This window comes from Emydura macquarii, unplaced genomic scaffold, assembly GCF_026122565.2.
Source record: "Emydura macquarii macquarii isolate MOO-44397 ecotype Brisbane River unplaced genomic scaffold, CSIRO-AGI_Emac_v2 contig_1483, whole genome shotgun sequence".
Taxonomy (NCBI): Eukaryota; Metazoa; Chordata; order Testudines; family Chelidae; genus Emydura; species Emydura macquarii.
This window is the reverse complement of record NW_027131620.1, coordinates 324,306-341,962: the sequence shown is the minus strand read 5'-3', so window position 1 is coordinate 341,962 and position 17,657 is coordinate 324,306. Positions and strand designations below refer to the sequence as shown.

Below are 17,657 nucleotides of genomic sequence, written 5' to 3'. Positions count from 1 at the left end.
ATCGGCTCATCAAGAATGGCTGCCCATCACAGCAACGCAGCCGCTCCCCCCAGCACCCGCATCCTGCCCATCGCAGCCGCTCCCCCAGCACCCGCGTCCTGCCCATCGCAGCAACGCAGCCGCTCCCCCCAGCACCCGCATCCTGCCCATCGCAGCCGCTCCCCCAGCACCCGCGTCCTGCCCATCGCAGCCGCTCCCCCCAGCACCCGCGTCCTGCCCATCGCAGCCGCTCCCCCCAGCACCCGCGTCCTGCCCATCGCAGCAACGCAGCTGCACCCCCCAGCACCCGTGTCCTGCCCATCGCAGCAACGCAGCCCCCCTTGGGCCCACAGCCCGCTCCCTATGCTGCCTCACTTCAGAATTGCACTGCACAGTCTCAGCAACAACATTGGTCATCAAAGCTCTGTGTGGAAAAGACCCAAGCTGCCTGAGGAGCCTCCCTTTTCTCCATGGCCAAGACATCCCATGGCCACCTCTGGAACCATCAGCCCCAAGAGGGTGCCTCCTGGTACTGTCACAGAGAAGGGTCTATGATGGCAGACCGCCCCAGGGCACTGTGCATCACTCCCTAGTGGCAGCACCTCAACCACAGCCAGGAAGGGAAGAAGGGAGATGAAATCTAACATCCTGATTCCGGGCGCAGAGGAGCACTGGGCCAGAAGCAAAGCTGGCAATGGCCCGACAGAGCTGTGGTGTGCTCAGATGTACGTAAGGAGGAGACAGATGTTGGCAGACAGGCAGAGACGCACTGAGGGCATTTTCTGCAGTCACAGCAGGGATTTCAGCTAACGTCAGGCCCACGTAAGAGAAAGAACACCTCTGCAATGGTAGCAACACAGTGCCCTTCGCTGGCAGGGACTGCCCCGTTCCACTGCTCCTGGCCAGTCACAAGGCCGGCTGCTGAACTCCATGATCCCAGGAACGGCAGGCAGAGCTGGCACTCCATGGCTGACTCGCTGCCTGAGCCTTTCCCCACACTGCATCCATCCAGAGGCTACAATTCTGGCACAGAGCAGTGGCTGAGGATCTGCTTCTCCGTTCTGGTCACACAGGTGTGTACCTGGGCAGAGGAATCAGCGCAGGCAGGGCCTGGCCCCAACTGTTCTCAGAACTGTACTTTGGTTTTTTCATGTGAAATTCTTTTGTCAGCAATAGAACGAGCACAGAGTATTCTCACTCTCTGACTAAAATGGGGAGGGAGACTGTGCTCTGAGGGCAAGAATTTATGGACAGCGCTGTCTGCAAATGTGGCACTTGCAGGGCAAAGACCTGGGCACGACAGCAGTAGCCGCCACCAAGATTTTTTAAATGGTAAAATTTGCAACTTTCCCTCTTCTTGCCCCAACAGGTGAAGTGGCTGGTGCCTCCCAGGGGCAAGGGGGCAGTATGTCAGGAAGGAAGCAAACCCGAGGGTCTGAAATTTCGATTATCGGAGCAGAAACGAGCCTCCTGCATCCCCAAGAATGTTCTGTTTTGGTAGAACGCTGAGCCAGGCCCAGAGGAAATTTCACTGCAGAGCTCTAGCTCCCTCGGCATGCACAGGCAGGCGCTAACCCAGCTGCAGATGGATCTCGCAAAAATGTGACTAATGAAACACGCTACGAAACAGAGCAGCCTCCGGAGGACACTTGGACACGATCCAGTGGGGGCCTGGTGTCCTGGGGCACACAGATAAGCAGTGGTCCTGGTGGCCTGGGGGATGTGGTCTGCAGATAGATACAGTGCCCCAGGGCACTGTGGCACATGGATGAGCACTAGGGCACTAGGCATGCAAACCAGCACAGAAAAGTGGAAAGTTTGCACCAAGGGAGCCCCAGGAGCAGAGACCACTCAGGACACTCTCTCTGAAACAGATTCCAGAGTCTGTAACCTGCCCCCAACCTAGAGAACCCAGCACTGAACTAGGGTCTGCCTTCACTCTGCAGAGTGCAGTGGGATGCCCACTGCACAGAGCTCTGGCTTCTGGTCGCTCCCAGCCCAACAGCTTCCAGACAAGCTCAAGTGTTCTGAGCACTTTCTATTACAAATGCAAAGCCACCTGTTGGATGGGCTGTAAACGCTCTGATTGCACATTGAACAAATCCCTTTTCTCTGCTGCCAGTGGGGAGATTAAACAATTCCTCTTGGCAATAATCACTTCTGCATCCAGCTGACTTTGTGCTAAAGTCAGGGCCTGACCCCACGCTTTCTGTCTGCACAGCCAAATCGTCCTTCTAATCTGGGCTGATGAGACTTGCTGCTACTCAGACAAAGAGGGGAGGAGAGGGAAACACTGTCCCTGTGTCAAAGGACGCCTATTTCCCCTCCCTTGGCAGCTAGGGGTCAGCTGGAACTGCTGTGGCCGAGCTCTGCTCCTGCTATCCTGACCAGTTCACACACTCTTAACTCGGGGCTGCCTGGGCTGGACAGTGCTGGCCCTGGGCTTCGGGTGCCCCTCTCCAGAGGGACATGGCACAGAGGCACGTCCGATGCTGCTCCAAACACTTCTCTTTGCTCCTAACTTCTGAGGATTTTAATTTGCAGGAATCGCCTCCTTTCATGTTCTGAAACTGAGTTTCTTTCTCCCTCTGATCTCCAATTTCGCACAGACACTGTCTCCTTTGATACATCTTGTTCACATCAGCCTGTGATCAGGCAGCTCCATAATTGTTAGTGATTTCAAAGAACTGGGATCCTTGTCTAATACCCAGAGTCGAGAATTCCGTCCCTTTTAAAAGTTGTTCAGGCAAAATAAGTTAATTTAATTTCACCCTCCCTTTGGGTGGGGACATCTCCCACTTGCTGACTGCATCCTGCATCCATTTCCACAGGAGCCCTTGTCTGAGGTGTATGAGGTTCTTGGCCAAAAGAGGACAGGATTCCTAGGGTGGTGGGGTGCTGAAAGCACCTGTTCTCCTTCTGTCAGAAAGAATTCAGTCAGCAGCAGCTCCTCTGGTGTAATGACTTCTGCACATCTGTACATGCTGAAAGCCATCACAGGGCTGTGAATGAACAGAGCTAACTAACATGCTGCATACATTAAACACAGCAAGAGACTGACACTCCAGCTTCCTGCCAGGCACCAGAGACTGTGTCCTGTACCCCAAAGAGAACACTTCCCTTAGAAAGCAGGTCTGGGCCCCTCTCCACGGCACTGCCTATCACACAGCCAGATTGGAAAACCAGGAATGTATAGAATCCTAGAAGATTTGAGTTGGAAGGGACCTCAGAAGGTATCTAGTCCAACCCCCTGCTCAAAGCAGGACCAAGCCCAACTAAATCATCCCAGCCAGGGCTTTGTCAAGCCAGGCTTTAAAAACCTCTAAGGATGGAGATTCCACCAGCTCCCTAGGTAACCCATTCCAGTGCTTCACCATCCTCCTAGTGAAAAACTTTTTCCTAATGTCCAACTTAGACCTCCCCCACTGCAACTTGAGACCATTGCTCCTTGTTCTGTCATCTGCCACCACTGAGAACAGCCTAGCTCCATCCTCTGTGGAACCCCGCTTCAGGTAGTTGAAGGCTGCTATCAAATCCCCCCTCACTCTTCTCTTCTGCAGACTAAACAAGCCTAGTTCCCTCAGCCTCACCTCATAAGTCTTGTGCTCCAGCCCCCTCATCATTTTTGTTGCCCTCCACTGGACTCTCTCCAATTTATCCACATCCTTCCTGTAGTGGGGGGGGAAGAAAAGGAGGGGGCACAAAACTGGACACAATACTCCAAATGTGGCCTCACCAATGCCAAATAGAGGGGAATAATCACTTCCCTCGATCTGTGGCAATGTTCCTACTAATGCAGCCCAATATACCATTAGCCTTCTTGGCAGTAAGGGCACACTGCTGACTCAGCTTCTTATCCACTGTAACCCTCAGGTCCTTTTCTGCAGAACTGCTGCCTAGCCTGTCGGTCCCCAGTCTGTAGCTGGGCATGGGATTCTTCCGTCCTAAGTGCAGGACTCTGCACTTCTCCTTGTTGAACCTCATCAGATTTCTTTTGGCCCAATTCTCCAATTTGTCTAGTTCACTCTGTATCCTGTCCCTACCCTCCCGCGTATCTACCACTCCTCTCAGCTTAGTGTCATCTGCAAACTTGCTGAGGGTGCAATCCACTCCATCCTCCAGATCATTAATGAAGATGTTGAACAAAACCAGCCCCAGGACCGACCCCTGGGTCTCTCTGCTTGATATCAGCTGCCAGCTAGACATGGAGCCATTGATCACTATCCATTAAGCCAGATAATCTAGCCAGTTCTCTATCTACCTTATAGTCCATTCATCCAACCTATACTTCTTTAACGTACCAAACGCTTTGCTAAAGTCAAGGTATATCAATCACGTCCACCGCTTTCCCCACATCCACAGAGCCAGTCACCTCTTCATAGAAGGCAGTCAGGTTGGTCAGGCATGCATTGCCCTTGGTGAATCCATGCTGACTGTTCCCGATCACCTTCCCCTCCTCCGAGTGCTTCAAAATGGATTCCTTGAGGACCTGCTCCATGATTTCCCTGGGGACTGAGGTGAGGCTGACCGGTCTGTAGTTCCCTGGATCCTCCTCCTCTTGATGGGCACTATATTTGCCTTTTTCCAGTCATCCAGTACCTCCCCATATCACATGAGTTTTCATACGATAATTCATCCTCCTGCCTCAGCCCGACTTGTGGCATGTGCCCCCTGTGCTGCCCCTGACTCTGAGGAGCCTCTTCCCACTCTCCTGCCTCCCCTTCCATTCAGCCTTCTCCTCAGCGACCCTTGCTGATGTTCTCCTCACTCCCCTCTTCCTTTGCACCTGCCACTCTTTCCTCCTTCCTCTCCTGCTGGCTGAATGGTGGGACCTGCCTTATCCTTTGATGTCACTCAGTCTTCTGCAGGCTCCGTCTTTTGCCTTGATGCAGCCTTTGGAGAGCAGCGATTTACAGTTCCGCTGCCCAGGGTACCTCTCCCCGCGCAGCCTGCCACCCCAATTGTGCTGCCAATCTCGGCCAGCCCGACTCGGACAGGGCGCAGCACAGCACCCAGAGGCTGGGAAAAGAACGAATGGATTTGGGGGCTCAGCCAGCATGAGCTAGCAGCGTGTAGTAGGGACACAGGGCAGACACCGTGCTATTGCCCTTTTCACGGCCCCACACCCAACCCTTCTGTCCAATGCTCAGTAAAGTGCAATAACCGATTGCCCGGTCTGTGACCCCAGCCCACCCTCTCCCCAGTGTGGGTGGCATACGCATGTGAAACTCCCCGCCCCAACCCTGCTCTGATGCACCAGAAGACACTCCTAGCACAGGATCGAAGGAAGCAGGGTGTTAGGTGCAGACCAGTGCACTGGGAACTTCAGTCACCAGTGGGATGAGTTTACACGGCTGAGCTATCAGCCAAAGCTCGGTCCCATCACAGAGTAGTTGTTCTTAGTTCAACTCCACTGCTGGCCCCTGCTCAGCGGATGCTCCTGGCTAGAGCAGCTGGGAGGAGGGCTGCAGGGCAGGACTGAGGTGTACTGGCAGAGCGGTGGGGGGCCAGGAAGGGGACAGGTGGGGGCTCATATCAGGACTGATATGCACGAGCAGAGCTGGAGGAGGGTGCCAGGGACAGCACAGATAGAACAGGGGGTGCTGCAGGCCAGGACCCAGGCACACCAGCACAGCTGGGGAATAACGAGGGGCTGCAGATCAGGACCGGGAGGGGAGCCCAGCCAGGCTGGGACTGAGGGACATGAACAGAGCTACACGGGAAAAATGTGCACTAGTGAACATACTAGTGCACGCTGAACAGGCCATGAGCAACAGAGAGGTTCTGGGTGACAGAGGCCTGTCCATGGGCCTCATGGGAGCCCTGCCTGAGGGAGGAGTGCAGGATGGAGTGCTACAGAGGTGCCAAAGATAGTCAATAACCAACGAGTCTGCCCTCTCATGGCTGCGTTCTAAGTTCCCAGGGTATGTGGGGCTTTCCAGGCAGGGAGGCCATGCAAGCACAATCCCAAAGACAGGCTCCATGTCCCGCTCCAGCCCGGGGCACAGCCTCCCGCTCACTGTAGCAAGGAAGCAGCACCAGGACTCTAGGGAACCTGCCTCTTCCAGTGGCTGCTCATCTCAGAGCCTTGCCTGCACCAGTAAACCCCGTCCCTGCCGGGCCAGCAGCACCAGGGGAGTGGCTGGCCATACAACTGTTAGACAGTACCAAAGGCAGCGGGCAAACATTCTGCAAGGCGCTGGGCAGCGGCGAGGAAGAAACACCCTAGTCTCCACCAGCAGCACCTGCCAGGGGCTAGGCCATGGGTGGGTCATTGCAGTCTCTCCTTTGAGTCCCAAGGACAGTCAGGTTTGTGCAGCGGCTGAGCAAGCCCCGCCAGGACCCCGAGGAGAGGCCAAGCCTGCAACGGACACCCAGCATGGTACCACCAGTCCCTGGGAGCCAGGGAGCCAATAGGTCCAGATGCACGGGTAAGGCAGTAACGCAATGAGCCTATAGGCTATTAGACAATAGCGTAACTAAACCAATCAAGGCATAAGGCACAAGCCTCAGCATAAGTAGCTGAACAGGCGTAACTCAGATCCCAGGGACAGAACGCTTAAGGAGTCAACTGCCAACTGGTAAACACAAGCAGGTGCTGGGATATTGTTAGTTAGGGACATCGGCAGATGTCTGGCCACGAGAATGCCATGGTAACTAATAGAGATAGATGCTAATGAACTTGAAGTAAAAGAATTAATAACCTACGGAAGAACAATAGTACAGGGAGGAACTACAAACACAGAAAGGGGCTGAAACCCCTGCTGAATATGCATTAGGCATGGTGGCGTCATTAACACATGAAAAAAGCTGTGTCCTGGGACAGAGCATGCCTTGGAGCTGCCAGGATGACGACCACTGGTGATGGTGATGATGGTGAGGGGGATGATGAGGAAGATGATAACTAACACTTCAGGCCGTTCTGCCAGGAATGGTGTGAGTATACGGATGCTAAGCTCATTCCGTGTCATCTCTTCCTATCCTACTGGGGTGAGTGTTTGGGACTTTGCTAACTGTTCAATACAGAAAGGTTTCCCTGTCTATGAGTGTTGCAACCATGCACGTCGGAGTTCCCACTTAAACAGGAATTCTACTAATGCTGGGCGTGATCTCGGGACAAGAACCAATCAAACCTCAGAGTGTTAATTGGGAATTTTAAAGAAATCAATATAATGAATAGCTAATCAATAGACCAGGCAACACCAGCCAGGCATCGACAGATGGGAGAGGGGAATCCCGGGGTGAGGAGAGCTGGGAGCCTCGGCACGGCCGACACAGCCAGAGGCAGGGAGACATGGGGCAAACCTCAGCTGGCAGGAGGGAGCATGCACCCAGCTCAGCCCATCACCACTGAACAGTGCTTCCCCAGCTGGCAATCAGCGCTGAGGATTTACTCAATTGTTTCCCTTAAGCTGCCTTATTTATTTTCCCCTCTTGGTTCCTGGCTCCAGTTGTAGCTGGAATCCCTGGGATTTATGACGAGAGATTTTGTGCTGTACAAGAGACTCGTGGATAACGGAAGGGTGCGCGGGCTGCCGGCTCCTCTTGTGCTTAGCACGGATGCAGGGCACCTACCTATGGGGGACAGCTCGGCCACGCTGCCGATGTAGGGTCCCTCCAGGAAGCGGGGCTCACTGTCATTGATGTCCTGCACCTTGATGATGAACTCCGACTCAGGCTCCAGCAGCTGGTTGGTCTGGCGGTCCCGGGCCTGTGCGCGCAACGTGTAGAATGTTTTCTGCTCCCGGTCCAGGCGCTCGGTGGCATGGATGTCCCCCGTCACCTCATCAATGAGGAAGATGGTTCCCGCGCCTTCCCCGGAGATGGTGTACTTGATGGACCCGTCCCCTTCATCCGAGTCTGAGTGGATCTGCAGAGGAAGGACAGAGGGGTGCTGAGAGAGGGCAACTGAGCTGGCTCAAGCCACACCTGTGAGAGCCAAGTCAGTGAGGAGACACCAGAGCGGAGCAGGGGCTGGGCCCAGGGGGATGGGAGGGGCTGAAGCAGCGGCCTGGGGGTGGGGAGGGTGGTAGAGCAGGGGCCAGTGCTGCATGGTTTTCACAGCTAAGAGTTAGTTCAGCTCAGCCTGTCCCTCTTGGAAGGGAAGAGCAAGAGATGCCCTTGTGCTCCTGGGCTGGACTTGGAAGGCCTGGGTTCAATTCCTGGCCTTGCCACTACTTTGTTCTGTGACCCTGGGCCTGTCACCAGATCTCTGCCCTGCACCCATCTAACACGGTGCTGAGAGAATAATCCTGTGCAGCTCAGATCCAACATGACAGAGGCCAGATCAGCCCCTGAAGAAAGAGTGATGGACAGTACAGGAGACACAATGGGAACAGAACTAACCCAAAGCGTGTGAGGCTCCTCCAGCTGCATGGGTAGCACTGAATCACTGCACACAACACTGTGATGTGTGTAAACACAGAGAGCCTGACACCACCTCAGTGCCCTTCTAAACCTGAGCCAGTTTCCCATTATTCTGGCCTGCAACCCCAGTGGCTGCCAGCCCTTCTACACTGTGACAGCTTTGTGCCCACCCAGCATTCACCAGAAACAGCCCCTGGGAAAGCAGCTTCTGTAGCCAACAACTTCCTCTTCGTTTCCTAATGAAGATGATATTTGGAATGAGGGAGCGAAAGGGTAAACAGCAGCTCCCTTTGCCCTGGAGCTGCCTGGAATCCAGGCCAGACGTCCAGAGATAATTTTATTGGTGGCATTAAACTGAGTTATGAGGTTTTTACAATCCAGCCACTTATGAGAAATCTATTAACAGTAACTGGACAGGCAGAATGCATCTCTGAGGAGAGCAGCGCGGGCATTAATTGGGGCAATCCATAATGGACAGGCCCCCAGAAAGGTTTGATCAGACGCATTCATTTACTCCCCACAATTTCTGCTGAGAATCAGCAAAGTTGCCAAAAAAAGAGTCGTCCATTAATCGGCTAATGAAATATGAAAATGTTTATGGGCCATTCAATCTTCCAAACTGCAGTTCTATAATCCACCTTAAAGACATACAGTTCCACCAGCAAGAATTTATATCAGAGCTGCCTCTTTTTATGATGCCTTCATTATATTTATCTTGTTAGATACCGTTTATATATTTATTTATTTCATGAGTGAGATGCCCACGCATTGGACAACTCACTGTATTGTATGAGCCATTCACACATTACTGTCTCTGTCCAATCCTCCCCTCCACCCCCCCACCCAGCATTGCCCAGGAAATACACACCCACCACCAGCCACCTGCTTGCTATCACCTAGGAATTACCCTGCCTGACTGGCAATGCCTGGAAATACACCCCCACCAAACCAACAAATACACCAGTATCCTCAGCACTGCCTAGGAACACATCCACTCACCTGGCACCACTCGAGAAACACCGCCCAGACACCCCTTTGCGCTGGGTGTCCTAGCAGCAGGGTTCCGGCCCCACTTGCCCTCTCAAACCTGGGGGTTCCACTCCAGGTTGCTTGACACAGTAACACCCCTCCTTTGGGCTGCGTCATTACCAAACTATCGTGCAAACAGTCCCTAGCAGAAGTCCCCAGACTGCCCACTTATCACCCCAGCACACACTGGCCTTAAAATCACACGACACCTGGTAGCACATACCACACACCAGCATCTTCCCTCCATCCGGGTTCTTCCTTGGTCCTCTCCTGTCCTTCCGCCATGACAGCTACCTGAGCCCTTCAAGCTGAAGCGCAACCCCGCTTTTCCCACCAGGAACCCCACAGCCTCTCTGCTGGGCCTTCCTCCTCACCAAAGGAGCTTCCCCCATCCAGTTACCTCTCATCTCAGCCCGGCCTGCAGGTGGGCCCTGCCACTGCTCCCTTGGCCCTCAGCAGCCCTCTGGTTCCAGCTCTCCTTCATGGAGACCTCAGTGGGTAAGCCGCTGTTCCCCCCTCCGGCCCTTTCCAGCCCCTGGCTCATCCACAGGCAACTTCTTCTGCTGCCCTGCAGCTTTCAGCCCCCCCAGCCCTGGCACTCCAGTGAGGGGAAGCCAGCCAGCAAACCCCTCTGCAGCTCTTCAGCTTTCTCCTGAGAACGACCTCCAGCTTCCTTCTGAGACCTCCATCCCTCTGACTCACCCTGATCCCCTATAGCCCCAGGTGCCCCACACCCTCTCAACCGGTCAAACTGGGAGCACCTGCTCTGCCACAGGGGAGCTGGACCTGCTTCAATGAAAAGAGCCAGCCAACCTGTGAGGTTCCCTTTCTGCCTGGGCAATCTCTCTGCCTGGTCCTTCTGCTATTGCAGCAATAAGGTGTCACCCATGTGGCTTGCACAGGAGATGACCCTGCCTGCTCTGCATCGCATCCTTCTGCCCCATGTCAAGTCTTGTCTCCGTCAGAGACTGAAACATCACAGCAGGGACTGTGTCTGTACTGTAAAGTGCACAGGCCACATCCAGTACTACAGAAATGTGCATTTCTCTCTAACAACAACAGCAACAAGGCTCATGATTAATTATCAGCCAGGAGAGAAATCTGCCCATCCAGCCCCTTTGAGCAGCAAACAATCCAAACCTGCAACACATTCCTGCTCCACGTCTTTTTAACACTGACTCCACACTCCGAGCAGACACCAGCAGCCCTGAAACCTGGAAAGCCAGGAAGAGAAATGAAGCCCACACGCGGGGGGCTGGAAAGATGGATTTAAAAGGGAAGATTAAAGAGCTAAATCTGCATCAGTTGGCTAAACAACCACCAACAGGGGAGCATGCTAACCCGTCTGCAGATGTCTTGGGGAGACACCAAGGAGGGTAGGACCAGGAGCAGGGGTGTGAATGTCAGTTTGCATTTGTCCCCTAATTTGGCAATCAATCACCAAGATTGCATGCACCAGCACAGCGTTTGAGCACATACATGACCAATTGGATGTCAGAGCAGTTCCGAAATCTGGGCCGAAATACCGCATGCAGAACTTTAACAGCACAAAAATGCAGCCATCTGATTTCTCTGGCTGTCTCTCTGAGATGCCAGTCAGTGAATCTGGCAAACAGCCCTGACCTGGGCTCTGAGCTGGGCAGATTGAAAGGTGAAGAAGATCGGTGAACCAGTACTGGTGCAGCCAAAAGGGGTCTTTGAGGATGATGGGTGCTCAGTCATGTCTCACTTGGCGGTGCACTTGTGGGAGAAGCAGTACGGGCAGGAAGGCATAACGCAGTTCTGGTGTCTAAGGGCGGAGAAGAGCATCCCCGTGAGAGCCTTGCCCAAAAGCACATCAGGAGCAGAAGAGGGGAAGCGTGTGGCTGGTGGCTGTCATGAAAAGGGCCCAGCATGGTGTGCCCATGGAACACAGAGTGGGGTGTGAAGTTCCCACTCATGGTTGCAATGAAAGGAGTGGCTGCGTGTGTCCACAAGGCTGTTGTCTGTACCCGACAGATGGGTTCCATGAAGTGTGACATCACGTCATAGGCACCAATTCCACTTTGTTTGTTTATGTTTATGGCTGCTGTCATGTTGTCCAAGAGAAGTTGCACATGCGTGCAGCAGACGAGAGGAGAAGCGCCTGACAGGTGCACTGGACCGCTTGTCATTCTAGGATGTTGATTTGCATCCTTGCTTCTCTGGAAGACCAGATGCCTTGGGCCATGCCACCCTCTAGGTGAGTGCCCCAATCCATGAGTGACATGTCCATTGTGAGAGTGGTGGAGGGTGTAGGAGGGTTGAAGGGGGTTCCCGTCATGACTTTGAATGGGTCACACCACCATGAAAGAGAAGTTACCACTGAGGGCAGGAGGAGGATCCATTAGTTGAGATGGTCCTTCTGTGGATTGTACACCAAGCAAAGCCACAACTGAAGGCATGTCATGTGAACGCAGGCATATGGAGTAACGGAGGTGCACGCCGCCATATGTTCCAGAAGTGAAAGGCATTGACGGAGGCGTGTGCAGGGACAACGTTGTAGTTTCATAATGAGGGAGTGAGTGAGATGAAGCAGTCCATCAGGAAGAAGGCCCATCCCACAGTGGAGTCCAAGTGCTTCTATAAAGATGAGTTCTCAGGTAGGCATGAGGTAGACTTGTCCTCATTGATGCAAATGCCCAAACTGGTGAGGAGATCCCACGCTGTACGGATGGTAATGAGGAGGTGTTTGCGGGACGATGCAACTAGGAGCCAGTCATCCAGGTATGGGAACAGGGAGTGGCCCAGGCATCACATATAGGCCGCAACTACTGCAAAGACCTTTGTGAGCACACGGGGGATGGTGGCAATCCCAAAAGGGAGGACATGTAATTGATAATGGGAATGTCCTACGATGAAGCAAAGGAATTTGCAGTGGATGGCATGGATGTCCATGTGGAAGTACGCATCTTTCACAAAGATCCCAGTGGGGTAAGGAGGGAATGATTTGGGGAAGAGTAACCATTCAGAAACGGAACTTGCAGATAAAGCGATTTAATGCCCGCAGATCCAGAATGGGGCAGAGGCCCCCCCATGGCCATGGCCACAATAGTGGCGTGGAATCCATTCTATGGCACCTTTTTAGAGGAGGGTGCTTGCCTCCTTCTGGAGAAGGTCATGTTGGGATGGGTCTGAATGGGTCCCATGGGGAGGGTGAGGAAGGCAGAAGGCAAAAAACTCTATGAGGTATTCCTGGTGAATGACATCTAATACCCAATGATCAGCTCCAGAGGGGTAGTCGTGTTAGTCTGTATACAGCAAAAACAATGAGAATTCTGTGGCACTTTAAAGACTAACAAATTTAATATTTGCAGACATAAGCTTTCGAGAGACTTCAGCTCTCTTCTTCAGATGCAGTAATACAGAAAGAGAGAGCTGAAGTCTCTCGAAAGCTTATGTCTGCAAATATTAAATTTGTTAGTCTTTAAAGTGCCACAGAACTCTCGTTTTCCAATGATCAGTGATAATCTTGCTCCAATTTTGTGCAAATTTAGCAAGACGGTCCCCAAAAACAATCAGAAAGGCTGGAGAGAGGTTATTGGTTCTCAAGGGAAGAGTCAAAAGGGTTGTTTGGAGGGGTATTGTTGGAAAGTGGAGGAGGCAGAGGTGGAGGCAGCGGAAAACCTGGGTCGCTTGGAGCATTGGCAGTGGCAGGGCTGTTTTTGCTGGCATGGAGAGTAGGGTTGGTAGGTTCATCGGGTGGAGAAGCAAGGTAGGAAGGAAGTTCAGTTTTCGTGGTGAGTTGGGGCTGGAGTATAGAGGCCCAAGGACCAAAGTGTGGCATGACAGTCTTTCAGCAAGTGAAGACTTTCGTCAGTCTTATCGCTGAAAAGTTTCTGATTGTCGAAAGGGAGGTCCTTCAAGGGTGGTTTGGACCTCCGTAGCGAAACCAGAAGTCTGAAGCCATAAGTCCCTGCAATGAACCATGCCAGAGGCCAGGGAGTGTGAAGCCATATCTATTGCATCGACTGCTGGTTGAAGGGAGACATTGGCCACTATTTACCCTCCTGAATGAAGGACTTAAACTCCGCTTGTTTATCCTCCGGGAGTGAGGCTTGAAATTCCGCCAGTTTAGAGTATGACTTGAAGTCGTACTTTGCCAGTAGCTTGGCAGCTGGCAATGCGGAATTGCAGACTCGCCAACAAATAAACTTTGTGCTCAATCAGGTCAAGTTTTTGGGCCACTCAATCTGGAGAAGTGGTCCTGAAATGTTGTTGTCGGGCGCGTTCCATTGTTGCTTCCACTAAGAGAGTTGGGTGGTGGGTATGTGGAAAGGAAGTCTGTGCCCTTGGCCAGAACAAAATAGTGCCTAACAGCTCATTTAGGTGTTGGGGTACAGGATGCCAGGGCATGCCAGACAACCTGGGCTGGTTGAAGGAGTCACTGTGAATAGGGAGGGTAGTGCATGAGGGACCCATGGGTTGTAAGATGTCCAGGAACTCATCCTAGGAGTCTTTTACATCCTCTACTGGAAGATTGAGGGCCGTTGCCATATGATGCAGGAGGTCTTGGTACCTGCCATGGTCATCAGGGCAGGGAAGGGAGGGAGGAATGAGCACCTCATCCGGGGACGACGATGCCCCAGTCAGAATCAGTGGTGCCGAGGGCATGATGGTGCCCCATGGTTACTCGTAGATCAAGGAAGGGGCAGTGTAATCAGGCGAAAGTCAGTGTTGAGGTGGCAGTGCTCAGTAGCCACAGTAGGGGTCCCGATTGTGCCAGTAAGAGGAACCATGGCTCTGCAGGTGGCGTGTACGCTGGTGCGTAACTGAGATGTTGTGGTTCTGGACTATGGGAGTGCGCTGGTGAAAAAGCTGGCCCAGTTCCGAGGACCATTCATAGTCTGACGGCTGGTCTGGGAAGGGTAGTGCCGTCGGGCAGGAGGAGCCGGTAGTGTGGGTAGGGTCTGTGATGAAGTTCCAGGCTGAAGGGTTGGCGGTTGATATAGGAGAAGCGGTTTGTCCGGTGCTGGTGGAGGCTGCATGATCCTGGGCGATCCGTGCTGTGTCAGGAAGCCTGCAAGTAGCAGACGCAGTTCTGGTGTAGGCGTGAGCGGAGATAGTCAACCAGGCATGCGTGGTACCGATCATGAGAGACTAGATGGACCAGGCGGAGTGGACAGAGCTGGGAGCTCCGGTGACCACGGTAGAAGATGACTCTGGTCGATCGTGGTGATGCTTAGTCTTACACGCCACTTTAGATTTCTTTGGAGGTGGTGCTGCCGGATCAGGGTGTGACTTCTCGCCTGGTCTGGAACAGCTCAGGGAGGTAGCGCTGCACTTGGAGGTGGTCCCTCTCAGGGATACGCCCTTGTGCCCATTGTTGTGCTTCTTATGAGCATGGTGGGTCTTTGCCGGTGCCATCGGTGCCGCCCTGGCAGGTGAAGCACTCACTGACGGTGAGGCTAGGCACTCTGGTTGGTCTGTCAGTACCACCTCCGAGTGCGCACGCAGACACATCGCTTTCTCTGGGAAGTGCTTAAGCAGCTGAGTTGTCGGGCCTCACGGATTGATGACAGGAAGGATCGCAGATGGAGCAAAGGGTGAGGATGTGGGTCTCACCAAGGCAATAAAGTCACTATTGGTGCTAGTCGTTCACTGAGAAGGAGTGCAGGCACGAAGCGCAATTCCTAAAACCAGCTTGTCGGAGCAAGTTCCCCGCAGCGGGTAGGACACCCCAGATGGGGTAGAACAACAGGACTATTAACTATGAACTTACTAATGAAAGAACTATATACAACAATACACCTTTTTTTTCTGCTATGCAGCTCAAAAGACAAAGAGGAAAGGAGTTCCAACTCTGGCCATGCAGCAGCAAGAGGGAACTGAGGGAGCATCGACCTGCACGGTCTCATAAGACCTTGGACGCACCACATGGCTGACACACGACACACACGTGAGTCGACGGAGACTACTTCAAACAGTTCTGGCTCCAGCGCATGGTGTGCATGCACACCCACATATGGCATCCACATGGGGACCAGCACTCAAAGAACCAAACATGGCAACAAGCTGCAGGGACGCTCTGGTCAGCTGTGGTGTCACAAGGACAAAGTCCTCACCACACACTCTGGCCAGTGCAGACCTGCCCCACACATCCCCAAGGCCTCTCCAGGAGTGCATGACCGATGGGCAAAGCCACTCACTCCCAGGCCATCTGAGAACAAACCGTGCACTGGGTTTACATTGGAGATGGCTCAAGAGTGGCTGTGACAGTGCAGACAGCCAGAGGAAGGGATGTGGGGGGTGCTGAGTCTGGCAGTGCCAAGCGCCAAGGAAGCAGAGACATCAGCCATTGCACAGTGCGCACAGTCACAGGGACAACCACCACTTCCCTCCTATGGCCAGTCCTCCAGAAACCCCACTGGCCTGGCTCCCATCTCAGCTATGCCAGGTGAATCGGGAGCACTGCACTGAGTCATCGGAGTTACTCCAGTTTACACCAGGGTAAATGAGATCAGAATATGCCTCTGAAACCTGGCTAAACATTTCCAGGGGGAACAAGCCTCTCCAGTCGTCATCCCTACTTCTAGGTACAGCAGGGCGAGTGAGTCCAGGGAGACCCTGGTGCTGAACAAACCTAATCCCAGCCTCTCCTCTCACACAGGCTCCCTCAGGCTTGAGACCAGCCCATAATATACATCTAAGCAACAGCTCTGGAGCAGGTTGCAATGACCCCTTTTCCTCCTGGGGGAGCTCTTCACCCACAATGGGGGGAGGGAGCCAGAGCTTCAGCCACAGAGTCGACCCCATTCCTGGCAACGAGGTGTGTCTGGGCAATGCTGGAAAAAGGGCTTCTTGGAAAAGACAAAAATCTTTCATCTGTTCAGTTTGTTAAAAAGGGAAATTATTTCCCTGCCCTAAAGGGCTAAAACTGGGATTTTATGAGGCCATTAATTACTGCCTACTAATTAAATCAAAATTAAATGTGAACAGAGGTGCATTTTCCTTATTAAAAACAATTAAAAAGAAAGCACAGCCACACAAATAAAAAACTACTTCAGGATTGAAAAATAAAGAAAATCAAATAAAAACTGGCCATAATGAAGGCGTGCTCTGTGTTTGCTCCAGCTCATAAAGCCTGAGTTCATCAATTTTCTTTAAATATTAGCAACTTAATTAAATCTGCTTTTTTCCCTTTAATCCCCTCTTCTATCTAAAATAGATCTGTCCACATGCAGAAGTTTGTAACTAGTACTGACCTCATAATTCTATTTAAAAAACCCAAAGAAATCCACATCAAACTGACAGAAGCCTCGGGGGAAATTACAGTTCAGAAAAAGGATTAGCAAGAGAATCCTTTATGGAAATGTTATTGGCCCTCAGAAGAGCACGTGTAGGTGTGTGGGAGGGGGACAGGATGGCAAGACAGGCCCTTCCCAGCAGGTGGCACTGCTGGGAATGGTGGAGGTGTCTTGGGTAGGGGGAGCTCCCAGCTCCTGCCATACCTGCCTGTCCCAGCAACAGGTTCTCCAGGGAGAGTGTAGGAACACTGACCACGGAAAGCTCACAGCTGCTCCATTCCCAGCCTCTCCATGAAGGAGCCATGCTATGGAGCAGTTACACCAGAAGCAGAAAGAGATCAGAACTGTTTTCATTCTCCCCGGCCTCTCCTACCAGAGGCGCTGTGGAGAGCAGCGCAGGAGTGCTGGCTATGGGAGCAGCTCCTGGCTACTCCTGGCTCAGCCTGTTGGACAGCAGCTGCAGGGAGAGATCAGACCTTGGAGAGCGACATTTACAGGGCATTGTCCTCTGTGTGGCCTGGCTGTCTGCTCCGGGCTGGCAGGTGATGTGGTGAATGATGTGGAAAGGGGCTGTAAAATGGGCCAGTTTTAGGGTCCTGGGTTCATTTTGGAAATGAGGCTGTTGCTAGGCTACCTCTGGAATTTGACAAGGCCTGACGCTTCAAGTCACTCCCCAGGGGAGCTGTCAATTAACTGTGCATCCAGTGTCGTCATGGAGGAAGCTGAAGTGGCTGCAAAAACAGGCACTGTTTAAAACTCAAGTAGAACCTCACTTGTGCTCCTGTACGCATGGCATTCCCCCGACTCATGGCCCGTGACAGCACACTTCCCCCAAGCACACGTGCCCCCAAGCACAGCCGAGCCATTAGAACCAGCTCACAGCACACTCCTCTGACTCAGCCTCGGTGCCTCACTGCACCTGCATCAGGGCATGATGGGCACTGGAGACGTGCACTCGCTGTGCTGGAACAGCTGATGGAGGAGAAGACACTCTGGGATGGCCTAGCCACAGAGCAC

General features: G+C 53.0%; 1 protein-coding gene across 1 annotated transcript in view; it reads right to left on the bottom strand.

Moving 5' to 3' along the window:
- Positions 1–17,657, bottom strand: part of CDH22 (cadherin 22) — a 138,785-nt gene that overhangs the window by 75,919 nt on the left and 45,209 nt on the right. The window contains exon 3 of the mRNA XM_067553910.1: positions 7,555–7,849. Within this exon, the coding sequence (XP_067410011.1) occupies positions 7,555–7,849 (295 nt within the window). The remainder of the gene's footprint in view (positions 1–7,554; positions 7,850–17,657) is intronic.